Genomic DNA, 21,567 nt, shown 5'->3' with positions numbered 1-21,567 from the left:
TTCCAAAACAGGTGCTGTCAGTCCTGCCTACTTGTGCGCTACTGTGCATAGGCAGGGAACACAGGAAGTTATCAGCTCTGAAGAATTCTGAAAAAATTAAAGGTATTTGCATTTATCAGACAGATATAATTGGGATAAGAGCAGACGTTTTAGGGCCATCATTCATGATTAATTTAAATCCTCTTTTATATTTTTACCAAAAAATTGGGTAGTTCGTTTGTGTGTCCTAAAATTTACTTTATAGTATTTTCACTGAAAATTTGAGCATGATAAACCATTAGGCTCCATTCACACTTGCCTGACAAGTTGTACCCCATGTTTTTCAATGACAAACTTTCAAATATGTACAACTTAAAGTTGCTGCGATTTTCAAAAGTAGTTATGCACTACTTTGGTACAACTTTTCTGCAACTTGAGTGCCATAGACTGCAATGTAAACCCTCAAAAGTTGCAGGAAAGTTGTACCTGAAAGTTATACATGCAACGGTTGTCCATTATCATTAACAAAATGATAGTAGAGGTGTCATATCCAAGTTGCACCCATCCAAAGTTGCTTCATTGTCGTACGACTTTTGAGTCTTATAAGTGTGAATGGAACCTTATGCAGACAGTCTATAAAATTGGAACCTACCTAGCAGATATCTACCTACCTTAAGATCTTTAGGGTCTCTGCTTTCAGAAAATATACACTGCTCAAAAAAAGTAAAATAACCCTTTTTAATCAGAGTATAGCATCAAGTCAGTTAAACTCCTGGGATATTGATCTGGTCAGATAAGTAACAGAGGGGGTTATTAATCAATTTCAGCTGCTTTGGTGTTAATGAAATTAACAGGTGCACTAGATGGCAACAATGGGGTGACCTCCAAAACAGGAATGGTTTTACAGTTGGGGGCCACTGACATTTTTTTTCCTACTCCTCTTTTCTGACTGTTTTTCACTAGTTTTGCATTTGGCTAGGGTCATTGTCACTACTGGTAGCATGAGGCGATTCCTGGACCCTACAGAGGTTGCACGGGCAGTCCAACTCCTCCAGGATGGCACATCAATACGTGCCATTGCCAGAAAATTTTCTGTTTCTCCCAGCACAGTCTCAAGAGCAAGGAGGAGATTCCAGGAGACTCTAGGAGAGCTAGACAGGGCCGTAGAAGTTCCTTTAACCCATCAGCGGGACTGGTGTGAATGTCTGACCAAACAATCATAAACAGACCTTATGAAGGTGGCCTGAGGGTCCGACATCCTCTAGTGGGCCTTGTGCTCACTTCCTGGCACCATAGAGCTGGATTGGCATTTACCATTGAACACCAAAATTGGTAGGTCTGCCACTGGCACCCGTGCCTTTCACAGATGAGAGCAGGTCCACCCTGAGCACATGTGGCAGACGTGACAGGGTCTGGAGAAGCCATGGAGAACAATATGCTGCCTGTAACATCGTTCAGCATGACCGTTTGGTGGTGGGTCAGTGATGGTCTGGGGAAGCGTATCCATGGAGAGACGCACAGACCTCTACAGGCTAGACAATGGCTCCCTGACTACCATTAAGTATCAGGATGAAATCTTTGGACCAGTTGTCATGCTGGTGCAGTGGGTCCTGGGGCACGACAATGCCCGGCCTCATTTGGCGAGTTTATGAAGGCAGTTCCTGGAAGATGAAGGAATTGATACCATTGATTGGCCCCCACGCTCGTCTGACCTAAATCCAATAGAACACCTCTGGGATATCATGTTTCGGTACCTTCGACGTCGCCAGGTTGCCCCTCAGACTGTCCAGCAGCTCAGTGATGCCCTGGTCCAGATTTGGCAGGAAATATCCCAGGACACCATCCGTCATCTCATTAGGAGCATGCCCCGACATTGTCAGGCATGTATACAAGCATGTGGAGGCCATACAAACTGAGTACCATTTTTGAGTCACTGAAATGACATTTAAGCAAAATGGACTAGCCTGCTACATAATTTTTTCACTTTTAATTTTCGGGGTGTCTTTGAATTCAGTCCTCTGTAGGTTGATGATTTTCATTTCCATCAAATAATGGGGCATCTTTGTGTTCCTAACATATTACCCAGTCCATATCGGTATAGATATCCAGCATGATGTTTTTCCCCCATTGAGATCTGATGTGTTTCCAAAGTGTTCCTTTAAATTTTTTTTTGATCAGTGTATAATGTTTGGAGGTTTAACTACTCTTCAGGCCTAAAATGACTTTAACCACTTCAGTACCGGGCACTTTTACCCTCTTCCTTCCCAGGCTAATTTTCAGGTTTCAGCGCTCACAATTTGAATGACAATTGCGCAGTCGTGCAACACTGTACAAAAAACTAACATTTTATCATTTTATTCACTAGAGCTTTCTTTTGATGGTATTTAATCACCACTGGGGTTTTTTATATTTTGCTAAATTAACAAAAAAATATATTTTTTTAAAATGACCCAAAGACACTGACTGGTGACAGTACAAAATTGATTTGTTTTAATTTTTTTTTACATTTTTAAAATTTGTTTTTTTTAATTACATTTTCTTTTTTTGTAAGATTTTTTTTTTTTTTTTCATTTTATACTTTGACCGAAGTAGTATAATGTTACCATAGTAGAGGAAGTGATTAGTATTTTTTTTTCTCTCACACCATTTGTTTATAGCAAAAAATTTCTTTGCTTTATGCAAGCATTTAACTGAATGAAATCGATTCATTCAGATTTTTTTTTTGTGATTAGCTGTGATTGGTCCAGCCTGTGCATGTGATTACTGTGACCATTCACAGCTAGACACACTTGTATACAATGGATGGCATGAAAGGAAGCCATCAATTGTATACAACTGTCATGTGACCTGCTGTGATTGGTCACATCAAGTCACATGGCACTGGCAACAGGGCCGGTACACAGATCTGTCATCAGCCGTGTCCGAGGTACACAGCCGGTGACAGATCTCGCCACAGCTGGTCCCTGCGGGCACGCGCAAAGCGAGATCTGGGAAGGACGTCATATGACGCCTTACTGGAGGGACGAGAGGCTTGCCCGGCTGTCATTTTAATATAGACTGAGTGGGAAGTGGTTCGAAAAATCATGGCCGCAAAAATTTGTGCAGTGATGCGATGCACACCTATAGTCAGGTTAAAGTATATGTAAACCCTCACCTTGTAAAACAACCCATTAAGTTTCTCATTAAGTGTTCTCAGCTGCAAAAGAGCTAGGGGGGGAGGTGGTGAAGCAGTGGCTGACTTTCAGCAATGTGTTTACAGGGTGAGCCCAGCTGCCAGTCGGGCATCTGCAGGGATCTCGACATTGTCGCTATCCCTATCCAGGCCAATTTTCAGCTTTCAGTGCTATCACACTTTGAATGACAATTGCGCTGTCATGCAACACTGTACCCATATGAATTTTTTAGCATTTGTTTTTAGACAGATACAAATTTATTTTGGTGGTATTTATTCACCGCTGGGATTTAAATTTTTTTGCTATATAAATGAAAAAGTCCAAATACTTTGAAAAAAAGTTTTTCTTATATTTTGCAAATAAATAATTTTTCTTCTTAGTTTATAACCAAAAATTATAATTTTTCTTTTTTCTTACAATTTTATTTTTATTTTTAACATACTGTCACCCGAGCAGTACAGTGTCAACATAGTGAATATATATATATATATATATATATATATATATATATATATATATATATTTTTTTTTTTTACACTGATTGCTTTTACATCCATACAGGCTGTAAAAGCAATAATTTCTCCTTCTCTCTGGCTGCCTTCTTGCAGCCATTGAAATACTGTGAGATCTGGGATTGGTCACAGCTTGTCACATGGTACAAGGCTGTTGTGAATAGCCTTGTACCATGTGACCTCTGTGATCATTCACAGATTTCACTAGTAGTAAGCAATGATGTCAGGAAGTGACCTCTTCCTTACTACTATTCATGTGATCACTGATTGGCTAGTCAGTGATCACATGATCAGGACCTCACACAGAGCTCCTATACAGCGATCAGTGTTCTCCGGATCTCGGTGCCGCGTGCTCCCAAGGAGCGTGCGCAGGCTGCAAATGCGTGTGCCGTTTATGAATGGAAACCCGTTCCTGCACTGCTCCCGTCTGGCCGTTTATGTACATGGGTCGGACTGGAAGTGGTTAAATTATTTGTTTTTTAAGCAAAAATAAATTCCTAAAACAGTATTAATATTCTATAATCTGATTTTTAACTTGCCTACTTATGCAATACCTACCAGCAGTAGGTTATGTAAAAAAAATAAATAAATAAAATCAAGCACCAAGCTGTGGCCACTTTAAGAGATTGCTGGGTGGAGTTACAACATTGAAGATTTACAAAACCGTTTTATACATGAAAGCAGGAAGGAAATTTGACCTTTCTTGTGCTGCTAGTGTGGATCTCGCTTCTCTCCCACTTGTGTGTTCACTGTAAGTTCTCACATGTTGATTTAGTTGTAAGGTCATCTTACTATATTTTATTTGTGGAAAAATGTTTAATGTTCTAACAAAACAGTTTTTTCCATCTGTAAACTTTAATCTTTTTTCTTTTTTTTTATGTCCAGTTGGCACGCTGTTTCAAAGTTCACAGCCCCTCCCATCTGTGTTTTAGAATATTCTACAGTTTTTCTATAGTCTCCCCCCCCCCCCCCCCCAATAGAATATATAGTATTGGTTTTTTCTAAACTTTTTTTTTTTTTCCGCAACTGCTAGTAAACTTGGATGTGGACGCTTAATATATTATGTATATGCTTAAATTCTGTATTTGTGCTGTATTTTTAAACTTTTTTTGCATTTGTTTAATAGTTGAATTATTGATATAATGTTTAATTATTTATAATATTTAAATTAACCATGCAAATATGTGTTATGTATGAGATATGTAGTAAGTATGAGATGTACAGCTGCTTGTACTAAGTATATTTTACTCGATAAACAAATTTTAAAATAAATTCATGCTACTGTATAAAAAAATTAAATCCTATTTCATATTAATGTTTTATATATAGAACATTTTTACTGCACCTTATTTATTAAACAAATTGGTGTTATGGTTTCCTTTTTATAGTGCCAAATTTGTCCTACGTGTTTATTGCCTTATGGTTCTTCTGCAGCTCTGGTAGGAATGCTGCTTTACTTATTAGTTTGCTGTTTGTCGATGTTTACTGGCTATGAACCAAGAATCATATGACCCCTGAAGCTATTTGTTCCACCCTGTCCTCAGGTGTGTGCCAGTATCTCCTGAGTATGCAAGCCGTAAACAGTTTTGAATCCCTCATCTGCTTTTTACATAGATTTACCTCTGGGGAATAGATCAAAAGTTAAAAAAATCAAAAAGGAAAAAAATGCCTGGTAACCCAGAAACCGCTCACTTCACACTGTTGTAGTGCAATAAAGTAAAATGACATTCTGTTTTGGTTAACATATGAAAAAACCAAGGGAACGCATGGTAATGTAAGAAAACTGGAGGAAAAAAAAGTGCTGCTGTTGCTGACAATGACCTGTCAAGTTTTTTTATATTTAATTTACAGAAACTTAAACAAGTAATTTGGTAACTATGGTATGGTTTCTCCTCTGTAGTTTACATGATTTGTTCACCCACTTGTATTTTTATTTAATAGACCCTACTCATAGTGTTTTTCTCTGAATTCAAGCTTAACTTTTCATTATATATTCATATTTGGCAAACAGTTGCATGTCTAAGGTTTCATTAGGCTTCATTTTATATTTTCTTGGTTTAAATAGCCAGCCCTGTATTGGTATAATTTTACATGAATAGGAAACCAAAATGTATTGGCCTGCGTTTTGTGTGTATTTTGTATGTATAAATCTCACAACCACCTGTTAATGCTGGCCGTACATGTAATACTCCACAGTTGGTAGTCATAGTTCATCATTTCAAACCATCTTTCGCTCTAAAACAATTTTAGATTTCAAAGCAAAGACTGAGCCTATTGAATCAGATTACCTACTTTTTTTAAAAATTATTTTTCACCTAATTATACTGACTGTTGTCTGTTTCTGAGGCAGAATTCACATAGTCAGAAAAGCTGGGGCCATTGAAACAGAAAGTTAATCCATATTTTGACCACATACCCGGTGGCCACTTGGGTCTGTTTACATTGCCGTTGTCATAATGCTTTACTTTGTGACCATTGAAGTCTAACTGGCCGCACAGGCAAATATTTTTTGCTGCAGAGGATACCTAAAATCCTACTAATCGGTGAGCCAATCACACAAGCAGGGTATGACATTTCTGGGGAAGATTCTGGTACAAAGCACTGTAAAGTCATTTACAAATTTTTGCTTTTTGCAGTTTTGCACTATGCATACAGGGGTTAGAGAAAAAAGTGTAAATGCTACATGATTTGCAGGTGTGAAAATGTCAACATGTTTCACATTCAAAGCCGGAAGTGATGTAACGCTTTTGTTTCTGCTCTGTGATGAGACACCTAGCTAATAGTATCACTAGCAGCACACTAACAGTGAATAACCTAAGTCATATCAGAGCTTACTGATCTTCAAAGAGGTCAAATTGTTGGTGCTGCTTAGCTGTTGCCTTTGTATCTGAAGTTGTCAATTTAGTTGCCATGCTGCGAGCTACAGTATCAAAGGTTATGCCGGCATATACAGTTTGTGGGAAGACGTCTTCTGATGAGCATAAGCGCAGTCACCACAGTCAGCTGATCGAAAGCGGCAAAAGGACATTGCAAAGGATTGTGAACTGGAATATAAAAACTGCAGTCGTCAAGTGACTGAGATTGAGCACTGCAGTCTCTTTTTCAGCATTTTTATTTTTCCGGATCACAATCCTGCACAATGTTCTTTTTGTCTCTTTTCCCAAAAACTGTATATAACTTGTCATGTCCTAATTGCACGGAGAAGGAGGATAAGGAGTTAATTAGGGCTGATTAGAATAAACTAGGGGTTCATAAGAGGTTAAACAGGAACATTTGAAAAAATGTTTTCTTTTTTTACACACACTTGCTGGTTGCTTTTACTGACATTTTGCAGATTTAAGTTTATCCCTTTGATCTGTAGATCAAAGAACAGAATTCTACAATGTTACATTGTACCCAGCAAGTGTTATTTGTAAACAGTGTCAAGACTGTTTTTGACAGCTCAAGCTGCCGATCTCCTTAATCAAAGCCAACGTAGCTATTTATTTGGGTGGGGAAGGGGGTTCCTGACAAACTGGCAGAGAGACTGGATGTGCTACACATGTCCTCTGTACAATGATGACTTTTTATTTTGGGCATGTGTAGCATGCCCAAAGTGTGCAACTAGTTAGTGTGAATGCAGGGTCCTGGGTTTAGTAATACTTTATCTGATCTCCCACAGTACACACTACATAGAAATGCAATTATTGTAGTAAATATAAATTGCTAAATACCTTTTCTCATTAGCAGTTAGAGCAGTCTTGTGACTTCTGTCAGTGTTCAGCAGAGCACTGATTAAAGCTTTTAGAAGGAGTTTTCTTTCTGCTCTGGGAGGATGCAGGACCCCTGACCTCTGTCTGGACAGCGCTGATTGGCCCTGTGCTGATCACATGCACTGTCCCAAGAAAAAACTCTAGCAATACACACCAAACTAAGCATGTGCAGAACGTTTCCACACGATATGTCTTAGGAGGTAAGGGGGACACTAAAAGAAGGGGAGGATCAGAGAAGTTAGGATCATACATTCTTTTTACAGAATGCAGAGGATTAACCCCTTACGTTCCACAGTGAGTATAACAAGCATGCTTTACTGCATTGTGGGTTTATTAACACTTTAAATTAGAATATTATAAGAATATGGCTTCTATAACAATTGTATATGGTTTAAAAAAATTTAATTAATTAACTCCACTTTTTTAAAGTTGAGCTTTATCTGGAACATACACAAACATGCTGGTGTTTATTGCTTGCCTGTTGATTGTTGAACGAAGCTGCCTGCTCATGATCATTAACAGTGTAAATAGCTTTGGTTCTCAAACAGGTGACAAACACTTGTACTAAAGTCTAAGTGTAAACTAGACACTGTTGTTAATTGTTTGGTAATGTAATTCTGAGGGAACTGCAGAAGCAATGTCCATGTATGTTTTCATTGTAACAGTTTAAATCCTAGATTGTAAGCTCCAAGGAGCAGGGCCCTCCTATCCCTCTTGTATTGAACTGTATTGTTGCGGTATTGTCTCCCTTTATATTGTAAAGTGCTGAGCAAACTGTTGGCGCTATATAAATCCTGTATAATACACAACTGCACCCAAAGACACTTCCTGTGTTTAAAGATCCATAGTTCACAAATCTAATATCTGTTTCTAATTTTGGGACCCTAAACTCTGGTCCAAAAAAAGTCAACCTCCTATCAAATCCTTCTTTTTTTTTTTTTTTTTTTTTTTTTTTTTTTAATTGGGGGGTCGGGGGGTGGCAAATTTAGCTTTCTGTGGTCCTACTGTATGTAGGAGTGTAGCTACCCTCTCTTGTTTCTCTTAGATGAACTGTGACCTGTTGTTGAAAAATAGATTACAAGACCATGCTGTGGAAATTACATTTATTTTTTTCTCATAATTTCGGATCAAAATGAGTTTGACTTTTACTAGTTTCATTTGTAAAAGGATCTGTCCGCTCTTGTGCATGGATCGGCGCTAAAAACTTGCATTTGTTAATTTGGTAATATAATACAGTTCTTTTTATTTTTTTAGGTTACAAAGGGCTGGTTGTGTTTTTTTGAAAAATGTCCAAAAATAAGTCAAAATCACGGTCAGGGTCATCCCGCTCTGTATCTCGATCAAGATCTCGCTCATTCTCTAAATCACGGTCACGTTCAAGGTCTGTTTCACACTCAAGAAAACGCAGGCACAGGTAAGAGTTCTCTGCGCTTTCATGCAGTACATAGTTTATAATTTACTAACCTAGAAAGTATTACTTAAAGTGAACTTGTGTAAACTTTTTACTCGTAGACATTTGTAGCTAGGCATGATCTGATATTGTAGAGAGCTCCTTGGGATTCCTGAAGTGGTTCCACTCCCTGTCCATCTTTCATGCCTCAATATTATTTAATGAGCAGCACAGTTATGAGCCAATAGTAAATGTTAAAGTTGTTGTAAACCTCTGACATGAAATATGAACAAAGCACATCCTTTTATACTATGTACTTTTCTCAGTCCATAGCATTAAGTGTCTGTCAGCTGCCTCATTCCTCTTATCTGCATAAATCACTTCTGACAAGTTTTCCTCACACCATGAGGTAAAAAGGTGACAGGAAGGGAGCTCTAGCACTTAGCCTGTAATTGGCAGCCTCAGCCTTGTCTGTGTGCTGTTTGAAAGGGGGTGTGTCATTTCCCTCCAATTAGTTCTCACTGAGATGTGCAGAGTGTAACTTCAGCTCCCCACCCCTTGCTTTGTGAGAGCTTAGACAAGGTTTATAAATTCTGAACTTTGAACGGTTGTTGTAAAGAGACTGCAGAGACAGATACAACTTATATAGGAGGATTTATTTTCATCTGTGTATCACCTGAGGCCAGTCACTTTACCGGGTATATGTAAGGGTCTACAATCACTATAAGGCACAGAAGTGCTAGGTGTGGCCAAGTGCGATGTCACCAACTGATGCAACTGTTTGCATTTTGTCTTTAGGGGTTCTGGAAGCTCTACAAGGCATCTGACCATGCATGCAGACACATACAAATCCCTACCATGCATGATTGTTTGCATGTTTGAGAAGTTAAAATTAACCTAGATCAACATAATTATCTTGTATTATAGTGCACAAGGTTTATTTAATTTTTTTTTTCAGAGAATATACGCAAGCTAGCCAGTGGGGGGCCACTGGCATGGAGGAGGGTACACATACAAGCAAGTTTATAACCAAAACGAACTACCTCCTCACCCCATACCCCACATCACCCAGTTTAGAGCTATCCCCCATCAGTATAGAGCTACACCCCATGTTGAGCTAGCCCTATAACTTTGTAATCTGCAAAGCTCTGTGAAAATAGAATTCCAGCTCTGTCTCTGCCAGTGGTTGCTCAGTTGTGCACCGAAACTACTGCTTCCAAGGGAGCAAGGGTCCTTCTCCACAGCATGCTGGCAGAGGACAGGCTTTTTTTACTTAGGTGGACACAGTCCATTGCATCACATCAGACTGTGGTGGATTAAACTAAATGTAAATGTTAGTTTATGACATTTCAATCCGCTAAGCTGGGGGATTGCTCTGTTATGCTCGATTTTCAGCACTTTGAGAGTGCCGCTTTCTCGTTACATACAAACTGCTGCATTCTAATGCTGGTGTAAATAAGCTCTTGAGGTATGGTAAGGCTCATTCGTATAATCAGATGTCATACATTCTAAACTGTTGGCGCTTTATAAATTCTGTATAATAATAATTTTTAATGGCACTGTAAAGCTCTGCACTCTAGTTGCAGTTCAATATGCGTTGCAGTGCACTATGTATGCATGATTTTTGTTCCTTTGTGGTACATTTGGTAGTCCAATATATTGAATAGGCTGCCTTAATACACGTGCGTGTTTTAGCGCACCACAACCCATAGGACTGATATGAATGGGCCTTTGGATCTTTTCTGTGAGCTCAATCTGAAACTGTACCATGTGGAATCAAAGAGAGCAGCACTTTAGGTTAGTATAACCCAGTGCTGTATATTGTATATTTCACTTTTTTTATTTGTGGATTTTAAATTTTGTATTTATTTGCATAGAAATACAACACATTTAAGATGGTACTAAACAGACATAAGTTGGCTACTTAACGTGACACAAGATAGTTGTTGTGGATACTTGGTGACATGTTTCCATACAGGAGGAGTATCGTATGACTGTAGACGTTCAATTGTGAGAAACAAATGTTTTGACTTTTTTTTTTTCTCCTGTAATTTGCTACCATGTTTTATTGATCAAAAATATAAACGTTGAATCTGGTCATTTTAGACAGAATTTAGCAGTCCTTTTGCACTTTTAAATTATCCTGATGCTTTTAACAGCTGTGAAGTTTAAGATTATTATTAGGTGAGCTTTTGACCCTCTGCTAAGCATTTGAGAAGCCCAACAATTAATACTAGATTAATACTAACAGTAAATCAGTTCTTTCAGAGGAAAGGTCAAGTCTTACTGATGTTTATCTACATGCAACATAATAAAGCCGTTGCCATCCTTGACCGAGCACTATGAATAAAAGTTCTCAGCTGTTTGAGAACTGGCATTTGTAGAGGTCAGAAAGATGTGTAGCAGAAAGGTTTATAGGTTAGTACTTGCAAAGCTGTATAGATCAAATAATGTAGTGTTTACAAAGAACAATTTCTGCTTTGCATACTAATCACAAACCTGAGAAATTCAAAGAACAGAAGTTGGGCCTGTCACAGGGGTGGGAACACATCATAGTGCATGTATTGTATACCCATGCTGCAGTGCGTTGTCACTTTACATCAGTTTTTCCTTTTTTTTTTAACCTTAAAGTTAAAAAACAAAAAGCACTTAAACTCTATGCTTAACAGCATGGTGCAATTGCATCATTAGGCATTTTTGTATGCTGTGTTTCATAAAAATTGTAGACATAGGCCTTATTCACAAGGACCTTGTTTACCCAGAATGAGATGCACATGTTTCTTGCATTGCTGTGCAGGTTGTCCAATTAATTTCAGTTGGGACACAGCAGCTGCACAAACACAGCTGCTTCTCCCAATTTGACATCCGACTGTGTTAAGGGCCGCTCACCCACGCACAGCTGTGAAATTGAGAGCAGCAGCTGTATCAATGCAGCCACTCCAATCCAATTGAAATGAATGGGAATGCATGGAACACTTGTGCATCCCACAGGCTGGTGTCCTCATGTTTGTCACTGCAATTCAAAGCACCTAGTGTTAATGAGCCCTTAGTTACAAAATACTAAGACAGAGATTACTGTCTATATGTAAAAAAAAAAAAAAAAAAAAAAAAAAAAAAAATGATCCGTGAAATAAGTTCTGAGTTCTTTTGGCTGCTGATTCGATTTAATGTATTGAAGTCAGTCAGCCAAGCAACTAACCTCTCCTGAAAGAGGTTAGCAGTAACAGTTCTTGTATTTATGCCATGATAGTGGTCCTTTAGATATACAGTAATAGATGTTTTAACTGATCTTCCTGACATTGCACTTGAGAGGTTAAGTTTCATGTGGTTCATATGGGAAAAACCAGAAATCCCCCATGGGACTCATGTAAACATAATTGAATCTTACTGGAGGAGGCTGTACTCCCTTGAATCTGTCTGCCATTACTGACAAGTGGTTTAAATTGATAGTGTACATCCCATGTGGTATCTGTACTTGAGTTTCTAAGCTAGCCAGCTCCTCCTCATATCTATGTATTGTGTGACACGCATCAGTCGTTCGGGGGCTTTTCATATTCTTTCTTTGCCAGTAGCAACTGAAACATCTTTTTTGGCACCTGGCCTTACTGAAGTTCTCAGAATTTTACTACTGGTTTCTCTTGCACAGATCTTGGCTTGTTGCACTGCTAATAATAGTTCATTTCTTGTTAGAATTAATGCTTTTTCCCAGGCATCATAGGATGAGTAGTGTTTTCTAAAGGGCATGTTTTGCATTGACTTTGTGCAAGCATGTGGCATTAGATTTTAAATCACTTCAGCTGTCTAGTTCTGTGGTGCATGGTTTTGTTTGGATAGTGATTCTGACTGGAATCAAATGAAATCCAAGAAGAGGTAAGAAGTTCATGGTTTTATCTTATTTTCTGTTAATTTATTTCAATGTTGTATTAACTCAGGGGATGAGCTTTTCCATGAGACTCGTTGTATTCTACTTTGGTTGTAAATGGATTGGGATATATAGGTAAATGATGGCTTTCTTTCAGTGTTTAAGTTTTTTTTCTCCTCTTCATGTGCTAGATATATTTTTGTGTGCGTGTTTTGTCAAACGCAAGAAAAAAAAATAAAAGCCTTAAATTGGATTTCCAGTGTATTTATACAGTTATCTGCTCCTCAGAAAAGGCCCATATTTTGTAGAACAAAAAAAAGAATCTCTAGACATTCTTTTCTTTCAGAGCTACAAAACCTACACATATGGAGAAAAAAATTGTTTTCTATGACATTTTAAGTGCAAAAAAACGTTTTCTCAATATGTTTGTTACAGATGTCTTAAAACCTCTTGAATAGACCTGTATATTTAACTGTACACAGGCGTATGTACAACCCTTTTGTGAATATTTACATAAAAAAAAAAGTGCTGATGATGGAATAGAAAATAAGCAGTTATTTTGTATCTGCAGTTGAACATCCCAATCATTGAAAACCTATGGTTTACATGTTTACTGCTGTTCTTTAATTTTTAACATTTTTTTTTTTTTTTTTTTTTTTTTTTTTTACAAAAGTGTCATAATGCACTGGTGGTTTACAGAATTCCATCTTGAGGGATTTTTCTAAATTTGTTTTTGCCAGGAATGGAGACTAGGGAGCAGGCCTTTAAAGTTTGTGACTGCAGTCAAGGCACTTCTTTCAGTGTTACAGTAAGGAGTTAATAGAGTGCGCACTATCTGCAAATATGAATACATTTCCTTTCTTCAGGTGCATTTTTTTTTTTTTTTTATCTATAATACAACTATTTTTGTAACCACAAGATATAGATCTATATATTTTGAACGTAAATGTTTATACGGCTTGATATATCATCTCCTGTAGTATTTAATGAACAATTGTGTAATCTCGGACGCTCCTAGAATTTAATAGGTTTTAAATGCCCCACATTAAAGTATGATGCAGACTTTTCAATTACCAACATATTTTCACTTTACTGAAAAAACACATTACTGGCAGCAAATTCTCTAATTTATACATACATTTACGGTCGTTTCCCTGTTTAGTCACCCTGCAGCAGTCCTTAATTTGATCCTCTTTCTAGGAAAAATTACCAAAAACCCTGCTTAAGCATTTACTCAATGCAGCCAGAGCCTGTATTCCTGCCATGCGGAATCAACAGTCCCTACCCTAGCCCAATGGTTTGCTAGAGTGAACAATATATGGAGCATCTGACTTCTACCATCTGAGGAAAATCGAAGGAACGTTGGACCAGGTGGTTTTACTGGGATCAGTTTAGTTTCTCTGAATACTCCCAATACACATAGGATACTGCCCTGCCCATGACTGCCTCTACAGGGACACCCATCCTTGCATTACACGCAACCTTGCTGGACCCCTTTTGCCGATCTCCCTTCCTTACCCCCCCCCCCCCCCACCTCAACAATATCTGTCCTTCCCTTTTTCAGCAACTCCCCCCGCTTTTTTTTTTTTCTCTCTTTCTCCTCCCCCTCTTTCCCTCCCTTTTTTTGTTCATTCATACACCTTTAAAAACTTGGATGCACAGTACCTTGGTTTGTTGCCATAAGGTACCATGAACCCTTGATCTGCCCCGAAATATACTTCGGGTCTGCCATACCTCTGTTGACAGTTTGGGTTATTGTTTGAACACTTATTTTCCACAGCCTTCACCTTTTGGATTTCCAAAGGTATATCCAGAGACACTGTTTTTGGATACTGTTATTTTACCTCTCTTTTATGTGTTTCTCCTTTGGGCTGTCATAATTTTTGGTACACAAGCATTGTACTGTTGGATGTTTTGTATATTTTTGTGCAGCTGTAAATAAATAAATAAAAAAAAAAACACATTACATTTGCTGCCATCGGGAATAACAATACCATGCACTATGCTAGTTTACAATTATCATGCCAGAATGTTGCCTTTTACTGCCTACAGACAACTCTTTAAAGCATATGGTCTGTGTTAATCCTCACTTTTCAATCAGATATACCCAATTTAAGCCATCAAACGGCATTGTCTTTTGATTAACTTTTTTACAGGAAGCTAAAAATCTGGCTTGTTTCAGTGATATATGCTTTGCTGGGTGCATGCACATGACGTATTCTGCATTTGCCTGATCAAGCTGAAGAAATCTCGACACTACGGTGGCCAGTCTTATTGCTAGTATGTTAGTGTTAATTGCAAGAAAAATGGAGATATGTCTATGCATGGTTACATGAGGAACTTTGCAAGATGCTCATGTTTCTTGTATTCTAAAAATGATTTAAAGTATCTTTTTAATGCTTGGTTTTGGAAGTCTTTGGTAAAATGTTTTTTCTATCCATTTGAATTACAAGTGAAGTATGATCCAGCCTCTGAATTCATTCCCTAATAATTCACAATATTCCTAATTTTGGAAATGCTCTGGAAGACCAAAGTGAAAGGCGATACTTATATATCAGAAACTGTGTTTTGGCTCGTTTTTTGGTTCTTCAGTTTTATAATATTTACAAAATATAAAACTGAATTGGTTCTACAATAATGTACTGGGCAGATAATAGCCATTGCATAAGTCCATATAGGTTGATTGGAGGCTTTTAAGTAGTTGCGACAGTCAGCATTCTTGCCTTTCTGTACTGGGGTCTTTGAAATCTTAGTGTATATGCATGCAGAGACATCAGCTTGTAAGCAGGTAGTTTATTGTGTGCTGTAAAGTGCATACTTTGCTGCTACTGTATAGGGAACATACATGTGATTGTACAAGTTTTTTTATTTTGAAAAACAGTATAAACTGATTTTAAAAAATACATTTTTTTGTAACCGTATTAGTATAGTGCATATAAACTGAATAAAACAATTGATAATACTCGTGAGCCAAAATGTGATACTCCCCTAGTGTAATATATAAATGAACTAAATTATAAATCTTAATTATGGTGCATCAACACTTTACACAATACTCATTATCTGTGCAAAACATACACTATATACAAAATTATATATATCTATAGATACATATATGTGCCGCGCTCCATAAATCTATAAAAACTCATATGCAAGTGATTATAAAAATGATAACGTGAACAAAATTAATGTGCTTAAGAACAGTGCAACATATAGTGCATTTTAAAATAATATTAATCCAGCACTCAAAACACTTCCTAAATAGTCCTCTTTGTGCTTGTATAATTTTTCAGTGACAAATTCGGTGTATAGTGCCACACTTCCCGTGCTCTATATATAGGTGTGCGTTCACCTCCTTAATTAGCCAGACAAAGTGGCTAAAAACACTTTTTGTCCTATCAGGACAGTGTGGGAATCTTCATATTATGTGCGTATTTCCATCCATATTCTGCCACCAGAGGTCTCCCTCCTTCCACACTTTAGCCTCAATGGGTGGTTTAGAGATGTTAAAGATGGTATTTCCTCCTCCCAGTACACCATGTAAGAAAGAGCCAAGATAGTGCCTTATCCTTCAGCTCTGCTTTACTGTGTTGCCCTGCCTGGCACCACACAGTTTACACAAAAAAAGCCCTGGCTTCATCCTCTACCACTTTTTCAAAACAGGTGCATCACATATTCTAGAGTCTCAGCAGCTAACAGAAGCATCCCTTCTGAAAACCCACCTCTTCAGGGAAGCCTACCCCACCCCCTGCTAACTTGCCGACCTCCTCCACTCTTCCTACCACTCCACCCCCCATAGCTTTCTCCTCCTGTGCCATCATCCCCTCCTCCTAGATTGTAAGCTCAAAAGAGCAGGGCCCTCAATCCCCTCATGTTTTTTGCATTGTATTGTATTGTTATTGTTCTGTCCCCCATTCTAATGTACAGCGCTGAGCGAACTTTTGGCGCTTTATAAATACTCTATAATAATAATAATAATTTGCAACTTCATTGATGAGAAAATTCAAAGAAGCAGGATGGAATATGTTTGGAGCACATTTCTAACAGTTCATGTAGTGTTTTTTTTTTTTTTTTTTTTTTTTTTTTGAGAAGTGACATTCATTCCAAAACTAAATGTCAAAAGCAAACAAAGTTTTAAAGTGCCTTTTATTTGCCTTTTACTTTTAGCTAGTATTTTTTTTAAATAACATGCTTCCTGTCTCCTAGTGGCTAGGTTTACTTCTCCTCTATCTTTGGAGGGAGTCATAATTGTCACAATGGGCTGGACTTGAAATATGTCTGCCTTTGATATTCCATGGGAGCTGGAGGGATAATAATTTGCTCAATAACAAGATAGACTTCTGCTTTCACTTCACCTCAAAGGAGGTGACAAGGACATTGTCTTTCTGGCAAGTTCAACAGATATTTTCTGTACTTGCTAATAATGCTGTTAGCCTGAAAACTAAGCTAAGCACCACATCTGAAGACTGGTAAGCTGCAGTATGACGTTTTTATTTTTGGGTTTAGTTCTATTTTAAGACACCTGTAAGTGAGTAGGATCATATACATGGCCAGGTGGAGCTTTAGTAGGATGCGTAGTCTGCACAAATTGCATAGGCTATGTTTTTATTCTGCAGAATTTGACAACTCTCTGAGCTTTACTTGAGATAATTGGTCGATACAGTGACATCTTTATGACAAGTAACAAGCATGTACACATTTTGGAACCAATCTGTATTGCACTTTCATCTGTATACTAAAGTTAACTGGTAAAGCAAGATTTGGTAGAGCCAGCTGTTGCAGATCTCTCTTCTCATTGTTGATTCGAGATTTCATAGTGTGTGGGTAGTCTAAATTTTTTCTTACTAGAGTAAATAGGTGTCAGATGTTCGCCACCTGATCCATTTGGCTATGGTCAGATCAGTAAACCTTTTTATAGTTGTGAACAATTCCCTATAAGGACGAACATGTATGCTGTGGTAGACCAATTTATTTAAATAACAGAAATTTCTGTCGAGGGACAGATTATAATATAGCAAAGAAAAGCCGGCACTCCAGTGTATACTGTGCACGCTTGTGTTTATTGGTGGGTAACAGATGACAGCCACAAATGTCAACGCGTTTCAGCCAAATTGGTCTTATTCGACCATCTTGGCTGAAACGCATTGACCTTTTGCAGAGTATACACGAGTTCCGATTCTTGCTGTTTATACAGATCGTGTGGACGAGGCCATTTTTCAGGTTTCAGCGCTCTCACACTTTGAATAACAATTGCGCGGTCATACAACATTGTACCCAAACTAAAATTTTATCATTTTCTTCACACAACTAGAGCTTTCTTTTGGTGGTATTTATTCACCACTGGGGTTTTTATTTTTTGCTAAATTAACAAAAAAGGACCGTAAATTTTGAAAAAAAAACAAGTTTTTCTTTGTTTCTGTTATAATAGTTTGCACATAAATAATTGTTCTTCAGACATTTAGGCCAAAATGTATTCTACTACATGTCTTTGGTGAAAATAACCCAAATTAGGATGTATTTTTTAGTTTGTAGGAAAGTTATAGAGTTCACAAACTATGGGATTTATCTGAATATTGGTCAATCCTGAAGTACTGACAGCCAATCTAATTTCTTGAGGTCCAAGAATGTCAGAACAGTACAGATATCCTCCAAATGACCCCTTTTTGCAAAGTAGACCGTCCGACTTATTTCATAACAGGCATGGAGAGTTTTTGACTGGTGACAGTATGAAAAAAAAATAAATTTTTTTTTTTACATTTTTTTATTTAAGATTTTTTTTCCCATATTTCAGTATGACCAAAGTAGTACAATGTTACCATAGTAACATTGTACTACTTTGGGGAAGTGATCAGTATTTTTTTTTTTTTTTGTATACACAATTTGCCTCAATCACATCGATTCATTCAGGGTTTTTTTTTTTGTTGTGCTTAGCTGTGATTTCGCCATGGCTAATCACATGACACAGCTGGGCTGTGATTGGCCCAGCTTGTGCATGTGCTCGCTGTGACCATTCACAGCTAGACACACTAGTATACAATGGATGACATGAATGAAGCCATCCATTGTATACAACTGTCATGTGACCTGCTGTGATTGGTCACAGCAGGTCACATGGTACTGGCAAAGGGGCTGGTACTCAGATCTGTCATCGGCCGTGTTCGAGGTACATGGACGGTGACAGATCGCGCCGCTGTGTGGCTCTGCAGGCGCGCAAACTGCGCATGCCCGAAAGAACGCCATGCGGCGTCCACCCGGAAAGGTGAGAGTTTTTGCCTGCCGCCATTCGGCCATAGACCGGGCGGCAAGTGGTTAAACCTGAACATATACAGTATTTCCATAAACTTTATACTGATCATTTGCTGGGGAAGACATCTGCTATCTTTCTTCCCCTGCGTTTCTCCAGTAAAGTTGCAAGTAGTTTTAGAAATCTATCTCGCTTAGTTCTTGGGTGAACTGACTTTTAATGCTGCCATTTACTTAAAATGGAAGTTTACGCTTCCCTTTTTTTTTTTTGTGTGTGTCCCCTGTTCATCTGGCTACTAAGAGTCCCAATCCCTCCATCCTTTTCCGCAAGCTGCACAAAAACTTTTTTCTAGAGGGGAATGTCCACACCTATGCCAGAATGTCCACACTGATCCCAGGTGGCTTCAGGGCTGTGTATAACTCACTGTGTGTAACACGGTGCCATCAGGAGGCTAGCTGCTAGGACCCAGAAAGGACAAATTGGACCTAGCCAGCGTAGCAGCTTTTGGCAGATGTCAGTGGGACAAAACTGTATTTACTTGGCAGGTGAGTGTTATTTTAGCTCACCCCACCAGACCAGATTAAAACTTGCCCAGGGGGAGTGAAGTTAATCTTTTAATTACATCCAAACTATTTATTTTAAAATAATAGTGGCTCCAAAATGTGAAGAAAGATTGCTTTTGTCCAATTTGACTGGATACCAGAATGGGTTGTTCCTTTTCCACTAAAACCGTCACCAGTTAACCAAAGTGTCTAATTAGTGCAGTGAATTTCAGAAATGATTTTAACTTATTTGTATGGCTGATATTACCCATGTAACCCAAAAATTGTGGCAAAGACTTGTTCAGATATTGAGTATTTTCCCTTGACGTTTGTGTATTTCCCTTAAATGCTGATTGTGTGAAACTCCCATGTTATTTCTCCCAGTTTTTCATTATTCTTTCCAGTTTTCTTTATCCTCTTTAACTGTACTTTTTTTTTTTTTTTTTTTTTCCCCCTTAGTTCTCGATCTCGCTCAAGATCTTATTCGCCTGGATATAGTAGAGAGCGAAATTATCCAAGAGTTTATCAAAATCGTGACTTCAGAGGGCATAACAGAGGTTATAGAAGACCATACTATTTCCGCAATCGTGGAAGAGGATTTTATCCACGGGGTCAGCATAATCGCGGTGGATATGTAAATTATCGCCCTAACTGGCAGAATTACAACCGTCAACAATATAGTCCCCGTAGGGGTCGGTCTCGTTCCCGCTCCCCAAAAAGGAGATCACTCTCTCCTAGGTCCAGGAGTCGCTCAAGAAACTCAGACAAATCCTCCTCTGATCGCTCCAGGAGGTCTTCATCCTCTAGGTCTTCCTCCAATCACAGTAGAGTGGAGACTAAACGTAAATCAAAAAAGGAGAAGAAAAGTCATTCAAAGGATCAAAGAAGTTCTGTCCAAGCAACAGATGATGACTCGAAGGAACAATCTGCATTGGTCGCTGATAATGATGATAAAACAGAAGGTGGCAAGATATGGCAGGATATGGAAGCTTACGATACAAGTCCTTTACCCCACCACAGTCCTGAAGAACGTGCACCAACAGTTAAAAGCTCTGTGCAGTCTGTAGTGGTGAGACGCTGCTCTCCCAGGCCAAGTCCAGGGCAAAAACCAAGTCCTTCTTCCCCCTCTGTTTTACAGAGTGGTGGCAATTTCAGGTCATCTCGCCAGAGTCCTTTTGAACACAGCTTGAGCCCACCTAGAAAGAGTCCTATGACCAAGAGCCCACCCACAATGGGTTCGCTCTATGGAAATCAAAAAGAAGAGGGCAGATCTGGAGAGTTGACTGCACCAATTGGCACTGGATATAAAAGGTATGCTTCCTGTCATTATGATCACTCTTAAGTATAGCTCAGTTACACTATTTACATGTCTTAAAAACGTTAATATATTATTTTATGCATGTGTAACTTTTTCCATTGGTTTAGTTTAGACTGCTTTGCTGTGCAATTTGATAATCCTAATATATGTTCAATGGCATGCAAAACCAAAGACGTTAATGTCCATGGCTAGAAATATATCAGTTACGTTTAGGAATGCAGTTGCCTAAGAATGTAGTAGATGTCTCTTCCTTGTGATATTTTCTAAAGTTACAGCTACATGTGGCCCAGTTGCATGTTAACTACTCCTAACCCTCTACATAAGCTGGAATGTAAAACCAACTTAAATCCCACTTAACCTTCTTCTGACTTTGTTGTGTGCTGTTGGTGTAAGCTTTTTTTAAATTGCTGTATAGAATAGAATATTTGGTCTACATAATCCTGTCCTTACTGTGCGCCATGATTAATATGACCGTTTGTACTTTCCATATCTGGTTTCTCCATCCATCTGTTAAAAGCTGGAACAGTTGCTACTTGAAGTAGGCTGTGTGCACATCTAGGTTTAAAAAGAAAAGAAAACAAAACAAATTTATAGGAACAAGCTACTGAAGGGTTTATAAAACTGCACGTTGCAAAAGGCAATGTTGTGCAGTGCCTTTATTGTAGTCATAAACCATCTTTAAAGTATAGGTTCACCTTCGGGAGCTTGTTACATTTTCCATCCATTTTTAGGTTGGAGTATGTCGCAGGTCCTTGCTTCTGCAGATCTCAGCCCCGATTACCAGCCCCCCCCCTT

At 38.3% G+C, this 21,567-nt stretch overlaps 1 protein-coding gene across 5 annotated transcripts in view; it reads left to right on the top strand.

Annotated features, from left to right (window-relative positions):
- THRAP3 (thyroid hormone receptor associated protein 3) overlaps positions 1-21,567 on the top strand; it is a 75,159-nt gene that overhangs the window by 24,839 nt on the left and 28,753 nt on the right. For 3 of the 5 annotated variants that reach the window (XM_089689637.1, XM_089689638.1, XM_089689641.1), the window contains 2 exons: positions 8,671-8,830; positions 19,914-20,765. In XM_089689637.1, the coding sequence (XP_089545763.1) occupies positions 8,703-8,830; positions 19,914-20,765 (980 nt within the window). In that variant the 5' untranslated portion in view covers positions 8,671-8,702. Of the gene's footprint in view, positions 1-4,344; positions 4,416-8,670; positions 8,831-12,371; positions 12,677-19,913; positions 20,766-21,567 lie in introns of those variants that run through there. The other 2 variants (XM_089689639.1, XM_089689640.1) reach the window with 2 other exon arrangements.

This window comes from Staurois parvus, unplaced genomic scaffold, assembly GCF_062004578.1.
Source record: "Staurois parvus isolate SC_StPar_1 unplaced genomic scaffold, SC_StPar_1.0 ptg000488l, whole genome shotgun sequence".
NCBI lineage: Eukaryota > Metazoa > Chordata > Amphibia > Anura > Ranidae > Staurois > Staurois parvus.
The sequence above is the reverse complement of the archived record's forward strand: the minus strand, read 5'-3'. Positions and strand labels throughout refer to the sequence as shown.